At 40.5% G+C, this 22747-nt stretch overlaps 1 protein-coding gene across 1 annotated transcript; it reads left to right on the top strand.

Moving 5' to 3' along the window:
- Positions 1-2296: 2296 nt before the first annotated feature.
- Positions 2297-11966, top strand: CACNG5 (calcium voltage-gated channel auxiliary subunit gamma 5; the record flags this gene model as incomplete). Its single annotated transcript, XM_081321243.1, has 5 exons — positions 2297-2507; positions 4611-4697; positions 6723-6863; positions 9794-9939; positions 11709-11966. Exons 1-5 carry the CDS (start codon positions 2300-2302, stop codon positions 11964-11966), a joined length of 840 nt encoding a protein of 279 aa, XP_081177369.1. The 5' UTR covers positions 2297-2299.
- Positions 11967-22747: the final 10781 nt, after the last annotated feature.

Raw genomic sequence — 22747 nt, 5'->3', positions numbered from 1 at the left:
GGCAGTCCTACAAAATGGCATATAATATATTAAAGAAACACATCTTGTTAGAGAAAAGATATCGCTATGATTTGTGTGGGCATTTGGGAAGTTGAGGACTTGAAACGCCAGTCCCTAGAAGATGAGGGTTGATTTGGTGCCATCATAATTTATCAGCTTCATACATAAAAGTTGGTGGCAGCCTTCAGTTACACCTCCTCTGTCTTCTCAAAATATATCACATGTCTCCTCTAGTTAGACATGACCCCATATGTTTTTTTCCCCAGTTGGCAGAAGCTTCTTTGTTTTAAAGAAGACCTTAGAATTGATATAACCCCTTTTCTCCTTTCCAATCATACTATGGAATCACTGTAGCTAATCAAATAACATTCCCCTGTGGATCTATTGGCACTAAGTGACATAGCCTTTGGATTAAATTCCAAAGAGATCATGAACTGTGTTATTACTGTATGGCCTGTGGTAGAATTAAGTCAATGTTATAGTCGTTTGATACATCCATTCATTCTGAAGGAGATTGTGTTTCTAATGACTGTATTGACACTTCTCTGCTTCAGGAGTCAGCTTTAATTGGAGTTGTGAATGAGTGTTAAAATAAAGTTTTTGACCTACTTTTGTCATTGTGCATATGGAATTAATTATGATTTGTGAAAGAGCTCTTAGGTGTTGCAAAGTGTCATGAAATCTTGGTTGCCTCTGTGTGGGTTTTTTTAATTTGATGCTTTAATTTATTTTCCTTCTGATTTTCAGTAGTATTACATTTTCCTTTGTTTACATTCTTCAACTGCCTTCTCAAGGGTTTCCCCTCTTTATATAAAAATGACTTAGTTTGAGTTAATTGCTGCCCTATCTGCTATTGCAAAGTTTAATTTATGACTTAAATTGTACTTTATTCTGACCGGGATTGGGTTGCTCTTGAAACTTCTCCCCACTCCTTACCAATGTGTGGCTTTTGGAACATTGCACGTTTGCTGGTGAAAATTGCCAGATTTCCCACCCACCCCCCACCCGCTGTGTTTTAGTGTGATTCTGTTGTGTTTGTTCTAAAAGTTTGTATATATTTAATCACCTTGGAAGCAATCCATTTCAAATTATTTGGGGCTCAATGGATTATTATCTGTATCCACCCCATTTTTGTTGACTTCATTCACTTTTCAGACATGGCCTCCTTACCTTTTCAGAGTGGCCTCCATCATGCCAGAGAACAGCCCTTAACTGGAAAAAAAAGTGGTCCACCCTTATCTGGGGATCCACAAATACCCTTTCTTTTTTAGGGTAATCTTTCCATACTGATTGAAGTCTGCTGAAGAACTTCAACACAATGCCTAGGTTGGTGGGAGAAACCCCAAATTCAGATGGGACATTCATCAGCTTACAAGGCACCCAACATTCTCCCAGCAGTAGTAGCCAGAGCTTATGTTAGTCCCTTGTTCTACTCCCACATGCTTTTCAAAGTCTTCTGGTCATGTCACCTCCAGCTTAACGTGACCTGTTGTTGATGTAATAGCACAGTGGCGAAAAACTTTCTCTCAATGTCAGCCTGTTGTTTTTGATGCATGGCTGTTGCTAGCATCCGATTCCAGGTGGGTTGCCAGCAGCAGACTAGAAGCAACTGGATGAGCTGATAGGAAATGTTACAATGGAGAGAAAAGGGGACATTCCAGATAACAATCAGCTTGAAAACAAGTTGCCACACTTATTGGTTGATCTATCACATTCTACAATTCTTTACCAGTCCCAGGTCATACTCCCAGCTCTGGGATATTTCATTCAGATAAAGGTATGTGACTTTAAAAACCTTTAGTCCTGGCTAGGGCCTTTTTTATTTTATATGAATTCTTTATTCTATCTGCCCTTATCCTAATGTTTATTTGTTTGTTTATGTATTTATGTATTTAATTGCTTTTGTGTCCTGGAGCCCTCAATTTGAAGGCTTTTGATGGGCAATACTTCAGGCCCTTTGTAGCCTAAACTACATCATAATTAAGTAAAACTGCTCTATGACATGTTGAAGGAGAGCTCCTTCTTTACAACTCCGATTTTCAGCTTCTTATGTGCCCACTCTATCTGGGCTAAAAAGATCCAGACTACCACTAGATGGCAGCTAAAAGGCATGAAAAAAAAATTCTACATCTTTGCTTGTGATTGTAGCCTTAACTTATTAGGCTATGTTGTTGCAACTGCTCAAAGTGGCTCCAAGAGAGAAGGTGAGTAGATATAGCTTTGCTCCATAGACTTTGCAGTTAGTGATGACAGATGTCTTTGTCCATGCAGGAATTCTCTGGTGCCCCATCGTACCCCGATGCTTTGGGGAATGAGCACCTGCGGCAGGAAAGCGCTGACTCTGCTCAGCAGTGTCTTTGCTGTGAGCGGATTGGGGTTTCTGGGGATTGCGGTGAGCACCGACTACTGGTTGTATCTGGAGGAAGGGATCATCCTGCCCCAAAACCAAAGTACCGAAATTAAGATGTCTCTGCATTCCGGCCTCTGGAGGGTTTGCTTTTTGGCAGGTATGGTGTTTTGGGCGAAAGTAAATCTGGCTTTCCTTGTGCTTCTACTCTTCATGCCTTGAAAGTATTAGGAAATCCTATTAATGTTTCCTTATGATTTAATTTATGTAAATAGTTGCTTCACTGTTTTTATTTTCAGTATTTTAAGGGGGGAGGGGAATGGTTAGCTTATTTTAAAGACGGGGAACCCTTCCCATTAAGTGGTCTGGAACGAATTAAATCTGACACCCAATGTGGGTTTACATAGATGCAGGTGGAATCATTATAGGAATAAAAATCTACCTGCTAGAAAAACCCATCCTGAAAGGTCTCTAGATAATCCTTGACTTATGACCAGTTAAAGCCCAACATTTCTGTTGCTAAGCAAGACAGTTAAGTGAGTTTTGCCTTATGTTATGACCTCTCATGCCACAGTTGCTGAGTGAATTGCTGCAGTTAAATTATTATCAGGGTTCTTAAGCAAATCTGGCTTCCCCATTGACTATGCTTGTCAGAAGGTCGCAAAAGTTGATCACGTGACCTCGGGACACTGAAACCATCGTAAAATACATGCCGGTTGGCAAGGGTCTGAATTTTGATCACATGACTATGGGGATGCTGCAACGGTTCAAATGTGGAGAATGGTCATAAATCATGTTTTTTTTGCAGTGCCATTGTAACTTTGAACAGTCACTAAACAAATGTTTGTAAGTTGTTTACTGCCTGTAGATAGGAGAAAGAGGAGAGAACAATTCCTCGTAAGAACACCAGGACTAGGACCACATTCTGGGGAGTGTAATAAGTTCTCAATCTTCTCAAGACCTTTTCTATTTTAAAAGTGCCAGTTCGATAATGAATGGTAGGAATACCACAGTCCAGACTCAATGAGTTGCTCAACTAGGAGACTGGCATTCAGGATCCTTTCAAGAGCTCATTGTCCATAGCCAAACCAGCAACCCAAGAAGAACAAGGAAGTAATGCCTTGTCCTTACCTTGTATTTATTAGCTGTCATTAGAAAGTTGAAACAATAATAAATGTCACAGCTCCAAAACTAACACGAATCAGAAAAATAAGTGTATACAAATCTTCTTCTTTTGCTCATGATGCTTTACAAGGCCTGTGTTTAAGTGGCAGATTTTCAGAGACACAATATGTGCAGTTAGCACTTGCGTGGATGTGTGAGTGCTTTTAAAAAGTAAGCAGCAGATTTAGGGGATTTATTTGGATTAAAACTCCTAGGGAGAGGAATGAGCTTAATTATTTTGCTTCCTCTTTCACCATGATGTGGACAGGAGGCTCATCCCTGCATCTGGCATTCTAAGGAAAGCTCTGGTTGAGACCACTGTGGGACTTTCCTTCAGAGCAAATTTACATAGAGATTTGTTTGCCAGTGTGGCGGGAAATAACATAGTTTAGGACTATGATGGGACAGAGAAATAATTAAAGGCCTCCTATGCTTAGAACATAGAAAGATAGGGTTGGAAGGGATCTTGAAGGTCATCTCCTCTAACCCCTTACTTGAGCAGGAGACCCTATACCATTCTGGACAAATGGCTGTCCAGTTTCTTTTGGAAACCTTCAATGATGGAGCACCCACAACTTCTGAAGGCAAGCCGTTCCACTGGTTAATTGTTCTCACAGTCAGGAAAGTTCTCCTTAGTTCTAGGCTGGATCTCTCTCTGACAAGCTTCCATCAGTTGCTTCTTGTCCTTCCTTCAGGTGCTTTGAGGTCAGTCCCCTCTTCTCCGTGACAGCCCCTCAAATATTGGAAGACCACTACCATAACTCCCTTAGTCCTCTTCATTAGACCAGACATATCCAGTTCTCTCAATCATTCATCAGCTATGTAGCTTTCATGCTTTATATTCTTTCAGCTCTAGGAGAACCCCTATCCCACAATCCTTTAGAAAGCAGTGAATCCATCTATATTTGCTGTTTTGCTCATGCCATTTTTTATAATTGTTCTCATGGACTAGCCTGACATCTTTGGAAATTTAGGAGCTCATTGATCAGCATTGCAGAAGAGGACAATTGATTTAAAACCTTTAAAATTATTGGTTTTGAATAAAGTTTTGGGGTGTGAAAAAAAGCAATTCATTTCTCTAAGATTTCTCCTTTTGCAGGTGAAGAACATGGGAGGTGTTTCACAATTGAGTATGTCATGCCCATGAATGTCCAGCTGACCTCTGAATCAACTATCAATGTTTTAAGTAGGTGCTTCCTATTTTGTGGGGCAGGGAAGATTTACCTTTATGTGTCCTTATGCAGAGAAAAGATAAGAATCTTAACCTGCAAAAATACACATAGCCACTAGATGGCACCAAATTGATGAAGAAAACACTTTTTGGTGCCATCTAGTTCTTGTCCAGATCTTTGCAGCACTACTTGAGCAAACAGCTGCATCAGTCGTTGTGGAGGGGAAGGGAGGAAACCCCAGACTGTTGCTTCATTTTCAATTGATTTCTGGTTTTTTTCTTTGAAGGTAGCTCTGTTGTATCTAGGTGCCTGTGAAGAGAAAAAAAGGAGAGGGCTGCACTGCTGTTCTAGCTATTTCATTCCACTGGGCCACTGTTGATTTCCATGTAGTGTTGCTGTGATGTGATCAGTGTTCAAGCAGCAAAGCAATAGGTTATTATTTCAAATAAGAGCTAATGCAGTAAGAGCAATGCTGCCAGATATTCTCCTAGTGTCCATGGCAACAATGCCAACATTCATCAGGTATGGTACTGATCACCAGAAACAGTCTGGAAAGAGATCCAGGCAATGGATAATGTGGACAGAACATGCAATGTTATCCCTAGTCAACTTTCATGCAAGTAACAAGGCCCAGAGTGTGCAATGGCTTGTAGATGTTTTGGACTGCAAACCCCACCATCCCGGACCACTGAAGGAGTTGATATCCAGAGGAAATCAGATTGCCTTGAGAAAAGTGATACTATAGACAGCCCAAAGCCCAGATCAAAGTGATGCTGATAGCTTTTCCTTTCAAATCCTTCTCCACCCCGCAAAAGAGGAATAAAGGCAAATGGAAAGGAAGGAAATCTCCCTATCACAAATTTGGTTAAGAACATTTAGAAGGAGGCCTATGAATGGATCTAAAATGGTATTGTGGGAGAAAGTCCCGCCTGCATGGGTAGAAAGGTCAATAAGGCTGTCATTGAGATTTAATATAAGAAGATGTAATCTATGAAGGTATTATTTGCCCCATTTAGTAGTACGGAATTACCCCATAGCAGTAGGGCCCTAAGGCCTCTTTTTCTGAGAGGTAGGACAGTATGGCTCTGAATCTGATGCTTTTATCCCTACTCTCAAGCGTTGAGAGAAACCTTTCAGTTTCCCAGCAGCTACAGTGGAGGTGACCCTTCTTACCCATTAGGTCAGATATGTCAAACACAAGGCCCGGGGGCCAGATCCGGCCCGCGAAGTGGTTTCATGTGGCCCGCGAAGCCATCCTGGAAACAGTGAGGAAATGGCCCCCACTGCCTTGGCCCTGGCCCAGAGACCCTCAGGTCTGTCCCACTCCTGACCAGGCCCCCATAGGCACCCTTGATGCGAACGATGTAGAGCTGGCCATGCCCACCCAGTAGGCCATACACACTCTAGCCACGCCCACCCAGCAGGCCACGCCCACCCAGGCCAAACCCACCCGGCCCCGTGAGGCCAACTGCAATGATGATGCGGCCCTCAATGAAACTGAGTTTGACACCCCTGCATTAGGTTGACAGGTCTTCTGGTGGTGGGCCTTGTTCTCTGCTGATGCACATTGTCCACAGAGTGGTTTAGTAAGTCAGAAGGTTACACACACATTACCTCCTCAAGGTTAATCATATGGATCTATGGATTTCTTCACTGCAGCCTTAGCTTTTCAAGTGGACTTAACATTAAAAGAAACGCAAGCCAAGGAAACAGATTTGGGGAAAAACCCCTGTAAAATTCATGGAAAGCAGAAAGATCTTTTCTAAAGTGGGCTTTCTGTAGGCATTTGTCTGTATATTTTTGTAGGGAATTCCTTCCCGTGATATTTGCCTTACACTTGTTTCTGAAAGACCAGATAAGAATATGTTTACATATGTGGGGGTGATTCTGAGATTTAAGGGTTGCTATGAACTGCATAGAAAGATAAAGGAGGAAAAAACCCTGAAAATTTCATGAATTATAAGTACAAATATATCCTTTCTACTTGTAATCTTATTTTGACCCTTAATGACTCTTTCTCACTTATGGTTTTTTTATAGAAATGATACGTTCTGCCACCCCATTCCCACTCGTGAGTCTCTTTTTCATGTTTATTGGATTCATCTTGAGCAACATTGGGCATATCCGGCCACACAGAACCATCTTGGCCTTCGTGTCTGGAATCTTCTTTATTTTGTCTGGTGAGTTTTAAGATGGCAGCTCTCCCCCGCCCACCCCTCAAAATAACCTTTGTGGGAAGGTACATTTGAATTCAAGCCCCTGGGCAGGCATCTGAGAAATGATAGAATAGGCAACAATTTGGAATATGAGCCTGTGTGAAATTTAGCTTTTTCTTGTACTGTGACAGCAGTACATTGGAACAGGATATGGTATATAGTAGGGGTAGGCAACCTTGGTTCTTTTCTGACTCATGAACTTCAACTCCCAGAATTCCTGAGCCAGCTATGCTGGCTCAGGAATTCTGGGAGTTGAAGTCCACAAATCATAAAAGAGCCAAGGTTGCCTACCCCTGCTATATAGGGTCTCCTGCTTGAGCAGGGGGTTGGACTAGAAGACCTCCAAGGTCCCTTCCAGCTCTATTCTGATTGATTGAGGAATGCCATAGTTGTGCAATTGCTTAATTATTAGGTGTTTTTTTTTCTTTGAATACGGCTAACTTTTGTTATACTATCTATAAAACTAGGCAGGCCTTGGTCACCTCAGTGATCTGGCTATAATTGTATGTTGTCTTATTATTTGAAATAGAAACTCTTCCATTATTGTAATTTATTATTTTCTTATAGAAGTCTGGTCAGAGTCTGTAATTATTGGCATTAGATGATTTTGAGCTAGAGACACTTTCTCACACTGTCACACAAGGTTATAAGAATAAAACAGAGACAGAAAGGATTATACTTATCCTGAGTTACTTGGAGGGAGAGTGGAAAAGAAACAGAATCAATCAATCAATTCCAATCAACCCCAGGTATTATAGTTAATTATAAGAATGCCTCAAGAAACAGAAGAGGGTTGGTGTCAGATAACCACTCCATGATAGCAACCTGTTTAAAAATGCCCTATTTATTTAAGCTTGCTCCTCTGAAAGTATTTAAATTTCACATGTAAATCAATCAGATTTTTTTTGTTCCTGAGTGACACGTTACATACTCAGTAAATAAAACTCTTCTTTATAATGCCAAAGCCTATTACAAGGATGCATATCAATGGACATTAAGTAGAATTTCCAAATATAATATGCCCGTAAATATAGTAAAAAGAACCAAAACCAGATAAAAGAAACTGTATAGCCAAAATTTCCATTAAATTGGATGTTTCCATGACAATTTAGAACAACTCTGTCATATTGCCTTATTCTTGCAATAGCCGATATATAATGAGACATCTTGTACGTCATTACAATGGTTTTTTTTAAAAAAAAAAGCAATAATAATTTACTTTTGAAATTACTTTTGAGTATATTTCAACAGAAATATTGGCATGGAGATCTAAATATATAAGGCAAAATAAAATACAACTAGGAAAATCATTTAGCTTAGCAAGATCAAGGAAATATATTTTAGTATTATAAAGATAAAATATAAAGAGACATTTTATTTATGTACTTACAGGGCAGATTATAAAAGGAAGTTCTTAAAACAAAAATCAGCAATAAAAGCCCATAGTTTGCTCACAGTTGCAATCTTGGTTATTGACATGGATGAGCAGAGCAACTCTTGAGCGAAAGAGAGCTTGCACAAAAAAAGAGGATACTGAGAGTAGTTAGGTTTACACAGCAACCACACAGATACACTGAGGTGTGTACAAAGGTTTTACTTGTGGGATAAGACAATAGCACAGTCCAGGGTAAAAACAGTAGTAATAAAAACACGAGTAATGAAAAAGATAGCAGATAACAACAGTCCAAGGATTATCCGATACAGAGTCTTCTTACCAGTCCGTAAGTCAAACACAGTTCTACAGGTTTAGCAAAAACAGTAGCAAACCCACAAACCACGATAAACAGTAAGTAACAGCAAGCGAGAGTGAACGTAACAGAGAGAGAGAAGCTATGTCTCTAGCTCCCTCTTATGGCCGTAGGAAACAATGATACAATCGTAGTTCATATATATTGCCAACCCAACCAGTTAGGCCACAGACATATACCTAACAGTTATATTTAATTTCCATGTAGCTCTAGACAAACTTTCTTTGATTTAGAACATGGGTGTCAAACTGCTGGCCCATGGTCCAGTTTCATTATACCAAAGCCGCGCCCACCCCATTGCCGGCAATGCAAAAAGAGCCATGATACGTCATGACACATCATGTGACGTGGCAAGTTTGACACCCGTGATCTAGAACATAATGGTGAATGGAATTAGTGTATGAGGTTTGATCTGAAAAGAGTTCTGGAAACATGTCTCCACCAGAGAGGGAAAGCCCATATTTTATTCATAGTATTAACAGAGTATTAAACAAGCAACTGTGGCTGCTGAGCTTAAAAGCCTTTACTTATAGTCCCTGATCTACAAGTAGATCAGAAGAAGAGTATCTAAGAATTTAAATCTGTCACTTAATTTAGCACTAAATCCTCATTTCTCAGTAACCACAGATGCAACTGACTCTGCCCTATCCACACTTGCAAATGCCCCCTTAAAGCAAACTGGGAAATCTATGGTATTTAGATAGTCTTGGACTTTAATTCCCTTTCACTCCCAGCAGTAGAGATGAGAGTTGCAGTCCTATAACATCTTTTGTGTCCATGGTGTCACTTCTCTTAACCCCTCAGTCCCAGGATGATAATCTGGGAGGTAATCTCCCAATAATACTAGAATGTTTGCCTATCTTGGCAATATCTAGATGTGTGGATTTCAAATCCCAGAGTTCCACAGCCAGCATGGTCCTTGGTGAGAATTCTGGGACTTGAACTCCAGACACCTGGATATTGCTGTGGTGGTGGTGGTGGTGCTCTTTTCTAGAAGGAACCAGAATGAGAAGATTTCTCCTATAGCAGTTGGTGAGATCATGTGTTTTCTATGGTTCTCCTAAAGCAAGCTGATGGTTGCTTTGATTCTCTGAAGTAGGCTGTTTTTCCTTCTTGTATATTTTGACAAAACCTTTTGCTTCCCAGGTTTATCTCTGGTGGTGGGGCTTGTATTGTACATCTCCACTATCAATGATGAAATGCTCAATAGAACCAAGGATTCGGAGACATACTTCACTTACAAATATGGCTGGTCATTTGGTTTTTCTGCCATTTCTTTCCTCCTAACTGAGGTAAGAGAAACTCATTGGGAAATACATGTTATTGTCACCTGATCAGAAACTTGATATAAGTTTGCTGTCTTTTCTGTATATTTATTTAGGGACAAAGAAGGCAAGTATGCAGGGGCCAAGAGGGCTGGCAGTGCCCTTGTATTCCATAGCAATCACATTGTGCCATTTTTTATTGCTGTTCCTTTAAATTAATAACAAAATAATTCCATCACAGCAGTCTTCCCCCATCTGAGCACATTGATATCCATATCTTGTCAACAAGTCCCATAATTTTCAGCAACAGCCATGCTAGCTGGAGAATGCTAGGATTGGAGGTTACATGTCACAGGTCTGCCATTTATAATAGATAAAATAGTTAAATCTTGACTCAAATATTCAGTGTAACTCAGGCGAGTTTAGACTCCAGACTTTTAATAGCTGTGGAAACCATTTTGATAACAATAGAGGTTTTTTTCTTGCTTCAAAATAAGGTAAATTAGCTTTACTGCTGGATTTTTCTTCTCTTTCACACAGTATCCCACTGGGTTATACCCTATCATTATGGCCTCACTAATATCAGAATCAAAATTGTGAAGTTCATACATGTGCCACGCTGTGAAATATTTTCAGAAATTTATTTTAACTCTTAACGGATATTCAGTCCTCTTAGGTATATCACAACCCTGTCTTAAATGTTTGTTCAGTTATCTGCTTATAATAACATGTAACTTCTCTTCAGTTCCAAAGCATATTGTCAATACTCATTTGTGAGCCATACTGGAAAAACATTTGAAAATAGTACTAGAGAAAAAGCATTTTCCCCTGAGTGAAGGTTTGTAGAACAAAAGGAATCAGACAATAGACAAATCAGTAAATTGAGCTAAAGTAACAAATTGTTCTGTACTGCCAGGAATTGAGTTGTGCCCAATTCCTGTATTTCTCTGTTCAGTTGACATAAATTCTATTCCATCTAAGCAGTTTATCATAGTTTTCCTGAACATATTTTCAGATCTTGATTACTTCAACTTGATTCCTCTGTTAGAACAAGTGAGATTTTGTTCCCTTGGGATTATCTTTTGAAAGAGGCAAGCTGGTAAATATATTGGCCTCCCTTTTATATGGAGAACAGTTGTTTAAGGAATCTTCTTTTGAAGGTGCAGCTCATAATCCTATGTTGCCTAAAAGGGGTTGAGACGAATTATAGTGCTGAAGCTGAATGCAAGCACGAAAGGATAGTTTCTGAAAATATTATTCATATAAGAAAAAAAGAACAAATCAATTATTCTGTCTTCTTGAAATTTGATGCCTATTAAAGCATTTCCCCTCTAAGCTATCCAGTGTGGTTGCAGCGATTCTCACCTACCCTCAAAAGCCTTGAATTAGAAGCCCAAAGGAAAGGTCTTTCTCTGTAAACATCACAGGTTTCAAAATTGCTTATTGATTTAGAAGACCTGCAAAGGAGTATTTTTGTCAGACAAAAGCGTGGACCAGTGTGACAGTGATTGATGGCTTTTCTGTCAAGAGCAAATGAATTGGTACTTAATATTATAGTTCAACTGCAAAGTAGTTCTACCAGCAAAAGTTTCCCGCAGATCTGTTCTTTTCAATGAGAAGAGCTCTAATCATGCCAGATTGTGAGAAATGGCACTGTTGGTGATGAAAGCTGCAGGTATATGTTTCGTTGCATGTCTGCCTTGTCTGCTTGGATCAATAGCACATTGCATCCTATCCTTCCACCAGAAGGGCCAGCCAAGTGTCAAAGCATTGCTTTAGTTCTCTCTCTCTTGCAGAGTGCAGGTGTCATGTCTGTTTACCTGTTCATGAAAAGATACACGGCTGAAGAGATGTACCGGCCACATTCTGGCTTCTACCGACCCCGTCTTAGCAACTGCTCCGATTACTCAGGCCAGTTCCTTCACCCCGAGGCATGGGTCCGGGGACGCAGCCCTTCTGATATCTCCAGCGATGCTTCCCTCCAAATGAACAGCAATTACCCGGCTCTGCTTAAATGTCCTGATTATGACCAGCTGTCCTCCTCCCCATGCTGAAGGACAACACCCCTCTTGCTTTTTAGGGGGGGGGAAATGACCACGGAGGCCGTGGGTCCTGAATCTGCACTTTTCTTTTTCTTCTTACTTAGAAATGGAGGTTTTCCTGCCCATCCCAGCAATGCGCGTAGGAGTAGTCAATAAACTCCAGTGGGGGCTTTGATCCTGCAACTGATCAGATCCTTAGAGCCAGAGATATACACAATAGCTTGGGCAAAGAAATCCTACCCACTGTGAAAATCTGGATATTGGAAAGATGGTTATTGGCCAAGGGGACCTTCTTGATTAGCAGGCTTTTAGCGGAAACAGATGAAAATGTCTGATGAATTTAGAAATTCACATCATAACTTTTTTATATATATAAAATTAGTATCTCGTTACAGGTAATTCATAGTCTAAGCTGAATGTGTATATAGTTAAAAGCATTTCCTCTTTGCATATCATTATCCTAGAAGATTGAAGTGTTCACTGGGAAACACAATTAACTCTCATCAAGAATCACATTCTAATTTGGCAGCTTCTCAACTAGATCAAATCTTTTGTTTCTAGAAGAGCAACATCTTAACAATAAAGTGCCTGATGCTGTGTCAGTATAAACAAACTTCTCATTTTCAAATCACCATAGGCTTTATATACTAATAATACGTTTATGGCAGATCAACAAGACGTTCTTATTCTGCTGTAAAAACTGACTGAACAAGAGATTTGATGCCCAAAGTGCAATTTAGTAATGTGGCTTTTGTCAGTTGTGCTATTTCCTTTACTTTTAGTTTCCTTGCAAAGGGATCCAGAGGATGGCTCTGCCAGCATTCAGATTAGATCCTATGTGAAGAAAATTCGCAGAAAGGGGAGCAGGACTGTGATTGCATATTCACTATGGATATAATTATATACAGTGTGTTATACATTGTACATATACTGTATGTCCACAATGCATTATGCATGGTGCATATATACAGTATATTTATTTATTTATTTATTTATTTATTTAATCCCATATATGCACTGGGTAATATAGTTGTACCAGCTTTTGTAACAATTTTACACTGCTCAGAGGATTACTTCACACATCCAAATTCCAATCTTCTGATTTTTCACTGCTCTGAAAAATCTGATGTTCAACATTCTAGATAAATTCTAAATTTTGATTCATGTTATCTTAACCTGTAATCAAAAGCAGATGGAATATCCAGGCTTCCCTTTTCCAAAAAATAGTTACAGTAATGGCCACTTATTTCCTTTGTACACTATTAAAAAGTTGAAAAATAATTAGATCTGGAAGCAAGGTTACTTGTGTTCCTCAACTACCACAGGGCCATGTGGCAGATGTACATAACATGCATTCTCATTTACTCACTGTATTTATTGATGGCTTTAGTTCACTGAATATGCATGTAATAATGAGCCATATCTTTCAGCTGTACCTAAATATTGAAGATTTTAGTTGTCCAAGTCAAGCAGGGGAACAAAAAAAAATGGGAATTGTGCTATCTTGATAAATGTTGAAGCCCGCAGAGTCACCTATGTTTGAGTTCGGCGGCTACATAAATTTGTTTAATAAATAATAAATAAAGCTACAGTACTATGTGCACTCTAAAATCTAAACATGTGCTAATCACAAGCACTAAGGAAAGTAGCTAACTACACTTCTAGTACAACCTTTGATTAAGTTAATCTCTCTCTTCTCTCTCCATGTAATGTCAATATATCTGTATTCATCTGACAGCTCATTTTGTAGGACATCCACTTGCAGTTCCTGATAACGCAAAGCGATTCCTGATAAGGCATAGTGACACAAATGAGTCTGCTGCTGTTTTCTTTTCATCCAGGAGAAGCAAAGAGAATCATTCCAGTCTGAGCAGAAGAAACCCAGCTTTGTTTGTTTGCTTATTTATTAGCAAGTGGCTTTTATGCCGCTTCAGTCAAAGTGAATCAGCGTGCTCTAAAAAGTGCTGTACCCATGGTAATAATTCCACAACTGGTTTTGTTTTAAATTCATAGTATTTTATGTACATGTTAACATGAGTAAATATTCTGTTTCTCTCAAAACTGTTCTGTATTCTGTTCTTACTTTTTTTTTCATTTTCAAGTCACAGTTGTACATTCTATGTGTCATGTCTGTGTTTTAGCTTTGTGGCTGATTTTTAAGACTGGTTAAGGAGTAAGTAGAAAAATCTCAAGGCGCTGTTTAAAATGAAAATACCGTTTAAGCCAGGAACAGTTTTCATCAAGTCTGGAAGAGATGTTTTCCTCTATTTCCTTTCATAGTTTTCAATCCTGGATAGGCAACACAACTTCATTTTAGGCTAGTTCACATATAAAGCTTAGCCACATATGTAATCAGAACATATCTCAGCATTAAACTCACAAAAGCGAAGGTTTCGTTTTGACAAAGTACAGCTTAGAACAGGGGTGAGCAACTATGGCAACTGTGCAACCTGTGGACTTCAACTCTCAGAATACCTGAGCCACCACAGGTCATAAAGTTGCCATAGTTGCCCACCCTGGCTTAGAATATGGTAGTTATTTTATTTATACAGTAAATTTTTTATTTATTTATTAAATTTCTTCTCTCTGTCCTTTAAAAAATGCCATGATAGCTCAGTGCTGTAAGCTAGGCTGAGAAAAAAATAACTGGAAGAAGATCATCTACTGGACTTTTAAGAATTTGGATCTGCATGTCCCATTCAAAGTATAGCCAATAGCCATAAATATTAGAGGAAGGGTGGTAAGAGTTCCCTAACCAAAAGGATAGCGTTGGATTGGGTGTGAACAGTATTTTTCGGCAAATTCCTTTAGGCATAAAACATTCATGGATTTGGATACAAGGGCTAAATCCAAAGCATATCTGACTGACATGTGAGCGACTTGATTTCATTCATTCACTTGTTCTCCTTGATTCCCAAAACAGGGAAGAAGTAGATGTCAGTAAACATCACCCTGTAAAAGTACTTATAGCTCAGTCATGTGTGCCTCACTAGGACTCTTCCTAGCCAAAACAAGGAAACAAGAGACTGCTTTTTCCTAAGTCTTTTGTAGTTATTGCATTAGGCCAGGATTCTCCAATTTTGTCAGCTTTAAGACTTGGGGACTTCAACTCCCAGAATTCCTGCCAGTTATGCATGCTGGCTGAAGAATTCTGCGAGTTGAAGTTCACAGGTCTTAAAGTTGTCAAGTTTGGAGACCTGCATTAAGCTGAATACAGATAGTCCTCAACTTATGATCACAATTGAGCCCAAAATTTAAGTTGTTAAGTGAGAAAGTTGTTAGCTCTCCCATTGACTTCGCTTGTCAGAAGGCTGAAAAAGAGTGATGTTGATGCTTTCTCAGGGGTATAGGTAGACCTCGACGTACGGCCACAATTGAGCCCAAAATTTGCATTGCTAAGTAAGACAATTATTGAGTTTTGCTCCATTTTACGACTTTTCTTGCCACGTTTGTTAAGTGAATCACTGCAGTTGTTAAGGTAGTAACATGGTTGTTAAGTGAATCTGGCTTCCCCATTGACTTTTCTTCTTTGTCAGAAGGTCACAAAAGCATCTGAATATAAATCACATGACATTGGGGATGCTGCAATGGTCATAAGTGTGAAAAATGGTCTTAAGTCACTTTTTTCAGTGCCATTGTAACTTTGAACGGTCAATAAATGAATGAACTGTTCTAAGACTACCTGTATTTCCTTACCACCAACTTTAAGCACTTGGAGAAAAATTCATTTTAATCATTTGGGTATGTGGAATTCATAATTTTGGAATATAGTAGTGGATGACAAACTAATTTACAAGTATGCCATTGAAAAGAAGCTGAGCTGACTGCTAATGGAAGGGGATTTAATCATGTATTTCAGGGATTAATTTTACACTGCAAAAGCTATATGTCTACTCCGATTTTCTTTCAGCAACCTTCAGTTTAATAGTAACTGGCAATAGATTACCATGCCCTCTTTTTTTCTCATGCATGCCACTATAGCCAAACGTTTTTTGTAAAAAAAAAATGCTTACCCCCATCCTTTTTAAATATATCACTGCACAGTAGTCAAACTCTAGTCCTTATTGTCATGGGAACAGGAATAAGGAAGTTTGCTTCATGGCTCAGTATAACTAGCTGGTTAAAAACCAAAACAAAGACATTACCTTCCTTCAATGATTTCTAAACTATAATTGGACTGGTAGTTCAATAATGCTCAATGATCACCACACACATAGTAGATTTGATTAATACTCTGGGAATAGTTTAGCTCTGTTCTTTCAATTAGAAAATGTTTATATTTGCCTCAGACAATAGCATGAAATATGATTCATGTTCTAAATAAAGTCATTTCTAAGCAGGCAAAACTAGTATGTATCTTGAGATTATTTTATATCTTGATATTATGTGAATTATACTACCCATAACTGAATATTCTGCTTGACTATCCTGAAAAGACAGAAAGTAAACATTCTCCAGGCCTCCATCAGTAAATATTCCATGAAAATGCAAACTACATCCCAGTATGAATTAAAGTTTTCCACGATTATCCTCAACTCAAGCAAATCACCTGAAACAACTGGAGGGCTGGAAAGGAACAAAATATAAATGTTCTATATATATTCCATATACTGTATATTCACTGGGATCCTGAGTAAAGAGTGAATTTAGGATTTCAAATTTATTTTATTATTTATTTATTTATTCGGTTTATATACCGCCCTATTCCCAAAAGACTCAGGGCGGTTTACAAGGCAAAATTTAAAAACAATCCAATATAAAATTAAATTAAATTAAGTCTAGCCGCAAAAATTAAATCACAATTTAAAAATATTAAACCCCTCAGTCCAGACCAGATAGCTCAAAGAGCCAGGTTTTTAGGTCCCGGCGAAATGAACGAAGGTCGGGGGCAGTCCGGAGTTCCGTTGGCAGTTGATTCCATAGGGCAGGCGCGCCCACAGAGAACGCCCTCCCCCTGGGGATCGCCCGTCGGCAATCCTTGACCGGCGGTACCCTGAGGAGGCCCTCCCTGTGGGAGCGCACAGGACGATGGGAAATTGATGCTGGCAGCAGGTTTTCCCTTAGATAATCCGGGCCCATGCCATTTAGGGCTTTATAGGTCATCACCAGCACCTTGAATCTCACCCGAAGGGCAACCGGAAGCCAATGCAGCTCGCGGAGAAGAGGTGTTACATGGGAGTATCGGGAGACTCCCATCACAACTCGCGCGGCTGCATTCTGCACCAGCTGAAGCCTCCGAGTGGTCCTCAGGGGCAGCCCCATGTAGAGAGCATTGCAGTAGTCTAGCCTGGAGGTCACGAGCGCATGGGTGACTGTGCGTAGCGCATCTCGGTCCAGATAGGGCCGTAACTGGCGCACCAGGCGAACCTGGGCAAAAGCCGCCCTGGCCACGGCTCCTATATGATCTTCCAAACTGAGCCGTGAATCCAGGAGGACACCCAAGTTGTGGGCCCTATCAACAGGGGGTAACACCTCACCCCCCATAGTTAACGATGGAAAAGATTGGTTAGTCTGAGATGCCAGTATGCACAGCCACTCAGTCTTGGCAGGATTGAGACGAAGCCTGTTTCTCCCCATCCAAACCCGGACTGCTTCCAGGCAACGGGACATCACGTCGAGGGCATCACTGGGTTGGTTCGGGGTGGAAAGAAAAAGCTGGGTATCATCAGCATACTGATGATACCCCACCCCGAAACCACGAATGAGCTCACCCAGCGGCTTCATATAGATGTTGAACAAGAGGGGAGAGAGGACCGACCCCTGAGGAACTCCACAAACGAGAGGCCTCGAGGCAGACCTCTGCCCTCCCATCAACACCGACTGCGAGCGGCCCAGGAGGTAGGAGGAGAACCACCGCAAAACAGTGCCTCCCACTCCCAACCCCCTGAGACGTCGCAGTAGGATACCATGGTCGATGGTATCAAAAGCCGCTGAGAGGTCTAATAGGACTAGGACAGAGGAACAACCCCTATCACGAGCCCGGCAGAGATCATTCACCAGCGCAACCAATGCCGTCTCCGTGCTGTACCCGGTCCTGAAGCCCGATTGGTATGGGTCCAGATAATCAGTTTCCTCCAGGAACAGAGGGAGCTAAAGTGCCACCACGCTCTCAACCACCTTCGCAAGAAAGCGAAGGTTGGAGACCGGACGATAGTTGTTCAAAATAGCTGGGTCCAGGGTAGGCTTCTTGAGGAGGGGCCTCCCACCGCCTCCTTCAAGGCGGCAGGGAAGGTACCCTCCCTCAAAGAAGCAGTTATTACTGCCTGGAACCAGCCTCGTGTCTCCTCCCGGGCTGCATATACCAGCCAGGAGGGGCAAGGGTTTAATAAACACGTGGCGGAACTCAGTCTCCTCATGATCCTGTCCACCTCATCTGGGGTCACAGGATCAAATTCACTCCAGGTAACATTCTCTAGACTGCTCGATTCCTCCCCGTCAGTCTCTGCCCAGTCAGAATCCAAACCGGCTCGAATCTGAGCGATTTTGTCCGTCAGATGATAGCTAAACTCCTCGGCTCGCCCCTGTAAGGGCTCCTCCTTCACCTCTTGATTAAGGAGGGAGCGAGTCACCCTAAACAGGGCGGCCGGGCGATTATCTGCGGATGCGATGAGGGCAGCGAAGTAATTAGACTTCGCTGTCCTCATCACCGCGAGATAAGACCTTGTAAAGGTTCTTAACCGCAACCGGTCAGACTCAGACCGGCTGGATCTCCAACATCTCTCTAGACCTCGTCTCCGACGCTTCATCTCCCGGAGCTCCACAGAAAACCATGGAGCCCACCGGGATCTGCGCCAGGTCAGGGGTCGCAAGGGTACAACACGGTCGAGCGCCCTGGTGGCAGCCCTTTCCCAGGCATCCACCAAGGTGTCGGCCGGGCTGTGAGCGAGGGGGATAGGTATAAACCCAAGTGCCGTCTGGAACCGTTCCGGATACATTAGGCGCCTGGGGCGGAACCACCTGGTCAGTTCCGCAGCCCAGCAGCGGGGGGTGGCATAGTGGAAGACCAACCGTAGGAGGTGATGATCGGACCATGACAGGGGGACAATAGATGGCGAGCCATTATAGCTGTTTCATTTGCAAATACAGGTAGTTCTCAGCTTATGACTACAATTGCACCCAAATTTTATCTTGTTAAGTGAGACATTTGTTAAGTGAGTTTTGTCCCATTTTACAACCTTTGTGCCACAGTTGTTCAGTGAATCAATGCAGTTGATAACTTAGTAACATGGTTGTTAAATGAATCTGGCTTTCCCATTGATTTTCCTTGCCAGAAAGTTGCAAAAGAGGATCACAGGACTTTGGGACACAGCAATAGTCATAAATTTTGAGCACATGACCATGGGGCTGCTGCAAAGGTCGTAAGTGTGAAAAATGGTCTTAAGTCACTTTTTTCAGATGCAATTGTCTTTGAACGGTCACTAAATGAACTGTTGTAAGTTGAGGACTACCTGTATATAAGAATTACATAGTGGAAGCAAATATACTCCTATAAGTTAGCAGACTTACTCCAATCCTGCAACACATTTTCAGAATAAAAGTCTGTATGCCTTCCTCTATCAGATTGACCTCCTTCAAGGCTTTAGAATTTTTGGCTTTTTCTGTGCATCCTGTGCATCATTTGCAAAAGCTTCCCAAAAGGCTTTTTGGTAAAGACTCTTTACTATACATTTAGATTAATGAAATGAAATACTTGGAGAAATTCCTTCATCCATACAAAGTTGTAACTTCTTACTTTTAACTGGAAATCTGGAAATAATTTGAGGGTTAAAAGCCAGAGTCTGTATTATTTCTTAGATCCACATACATCCTATCTATCTCTGTACAAGTACTCTGAGGACAAATTAGGTCATTTGATAAATGTAGTTCTTTTTGATTGCTTTTATTGCAATTTAAAATGTAATGGTATCGCATTTGTTTCAGCATGGATATGAGTCCCTTTTCCTGAGCTATTTTCAGCCTTATTGATTGGGGCTCCCAAAGAGATTTTCTCCTATGGAAACAAGCCAGGAGACTGCACTGCACAGTCATAGTCTTGCTTGTATATCTCACTGAATACCCTGGGAGTCATTTTGACTTAAGCGCATTCAATTAATTCCTTTTCAATTAATTCCTTTTTCTTTGACGAGAGTGTGAATGTATTAGCACACCTGTGTCATCACATTTTGCAGTACACCAAAATGACATTATTTTTGGCTTAGCAAACTTTAAATTTAAATCAGACCTTTAACCCATCACATATTAATTGTGGCTTGTTCAACAAACCATGGCTAAGAACTTTTTTTTTTACTTATTTGCATCATGTTTATATTCTCCAAATCAATCAACTCTGGATGGTGACGGTGTACAATAAAACAGAATAAACAATCCACAGTACAACGCAGTGTGCCTGACTCTAACATAACTAGAAATGGCTCCCAGGTCTCCATCTACACAGATCAAATGCCTACTTCAAAAGAAGAGTCCTCCAAGCTTTCTGCAGTGCCAGGAGTAATGAGCCCAGCCTTCTCTCTGGGGGCAGCATTGGGATTGGTTTATAGTTTAAGTATTTCAAAATTTTTGTGATAGCAAGGAAGAAAGGGAAAAAAAGAAAAACCAAGCAAGAAAAAAAAGAGAGAGAGAGAGAAAGAAAGAGAAAGAAAAGAAAGAAAAAGAAAGAAAGAAAGAAAGAAAGAAAGAAAGAAAGAAAGAAAGAAAGAAAGAAAGAAAGAAAGAAAGAAAAGAAAAGAAAAAATGGTGCCCTTGTCCCTTTTCACCAACAGCTGGAACCAATCCCCTTCTTTGCTTTTTTTTTTCTTCTCCTTTGATGACATGCATGAATCGGGGAGAATCATAATTACTAGCTGTACCTGCTGTGTCTGGCAAAGAGAGGACCTGAGAAGTTCTCCAAAGGATGAGGCAGTGGAAATTCCAAAGTGCTACCAGCTCTGTGTAAGAAGCTGGCATGTCTCCTCATGCACCTTTGTGACAAAGGTTTCAGTTAAAATATTCATGATCTCCAAAGCGGCAAAGCCCCATCAAAAGACTCTTCTGTTGCTAACATTTATGAATCGGGCATCCTCAGAAGTCTTTGGGATAACAAGGAACAGAAATCCTGAGTAGCGGTTGAGCTTCTAAAGACTTAATGACTGGTGTATATAAAAGAAAGAAACTCAAGAAATATCACTGATGCACATTTTGGGGGGAAAACAAAACACCAAGTCCACAGTATAGAAAAAAACGGCTTTTTGACCTCGGAAGCGCCTCAGATATCAGTGAAAGGTTACTTGATATATATGTGTGTGGATGTGTTTTTTTGCACTCCTATTTTGCACTTTGGGAGAAAGGGAAAAGATTGTGACACTCCAAATGTCATCTTATAGAAGGTTGGGCCTAACCATAATATAGCTCTCCCTGTAGTTCTGTGCTTATGTTCAAAAAAACCACTGTCATGGTGGAAACAGTTTCTACTCACACAAGGTTATTCTAGTAGTTTCTTTAAGAATAGTCGAACCTGGCAATGTCATAATTGAGATTCCTCCCACCATATTGTGGCCTTCTGGAATGAACAGAGTACCTTTGGGTGAGTTTCATTCCCCAGTGATTTTTGGTCTGTTTTTTTAAAAAAAATCCCATTTATATCCCGCCCTTCTCCGAAGACTCAGGGCGGCTTACAGTCTAAAGCACAAATCAATGTCCTCTGCCTAGCACTGATAATTTTGCAACCTGGATAGGTTTTAAGAATGTAAGGTTACAGTCTTCTTCAGTTTGATGCTCCACAGTGCTGTGGAAGTAACACAAGCTGTTACAAACCTAGGAAGTAGGAACCCTCAGGATGGCTTGTTTCCTCCGTGACTACTGATGTCTTATGTCTTTGTACATTTAGTTATTTATTTAGTGTTTCTACAAGAAAAGTAGATTTAGCTGCCTGAAGGAGGTTGACCTTTTAAGCACAGAATGTAGAATAGCAAATGTTTAAAGACAAGGATGAGAAGATTAAAAAACCAGGTTGCAGAGCAATTAGTCTGAAAAGCAAAGAAAAGTAATGTTGGGAGTATCATCAGGATGTAACCAAAAGGAGACAGAGAATAGAGTTACATCTTCAGTTACCATATCTTTATTCACTTATTATTAAATTTATAGTCCAATTTTCTGTTTGGGTAGGTCAACTTTCAATTAAAGCATACAATTTTAGTGGCATTCTTATCTTGCTTTGGGTGCTTTGGAAAATAGATTATAAAATAAGTTGGTGGGCTCTATGTATTAAAATAGTGAGGACTAGAATGCAACAGAAATAAAGGAATTTCAAAAGTAAGCTCCTGCCCACTGTTCCAATAGAGCTGACTCAATAATCATAATCATAATAATGGAAGGGACCTTGGAGGTCATCTAGTCCAACCCCCTGCTCACGCAGAAAATCCTATACCATTTCCCACAAATGGGTGTCCAGTCTTTTCTTAAAAACTTCCAGTGTTGGAGCATTCAAGCTTCTGGAGGCAGGTTGTTCCACTGGTTAATTGTTCTAACTGTCAGGAAGTTTCTCCTTAGTTCTAGGTTGCTTCTCTCCTTGATTAGTTTCCATCCGTTGTTTCTTGTATCAGTGGTTTTTCTGTAGATTTGCATTTCTAGTTTGCCATTGTGGTCTCTGCTGATCAGGATGTCCAGGAAGGGTAGCAAGTTGTTTTTTTGTTCTCTCAAATGGAAACCAATGGCTGATCATATGTTGTTTAGCTCACTTACTGGGGTTCCATTAAACAGGTAAGCCTGTTTAATGTGGTGCGCTATCCTGGTCTTCCCATGATATGTTTGTTCTGGGC

This window comes from Vipera berus, assembly GCF_964194415.1.
Source record: "Vipera berus genome assembly, chromosome: 2".
Taxonomy (NCBI): domain Eukaryota; kingdom Metazoa; phylum Chordata; class Lepidosauria; order Squamata; family Viperidae; genus Vipera; species Vipera berus.
The sequence above is the reverse complement of the archived record's forward strand: the minus strand, read 5'-3'. Positions and strand labels throughout refer to the sequence as shown.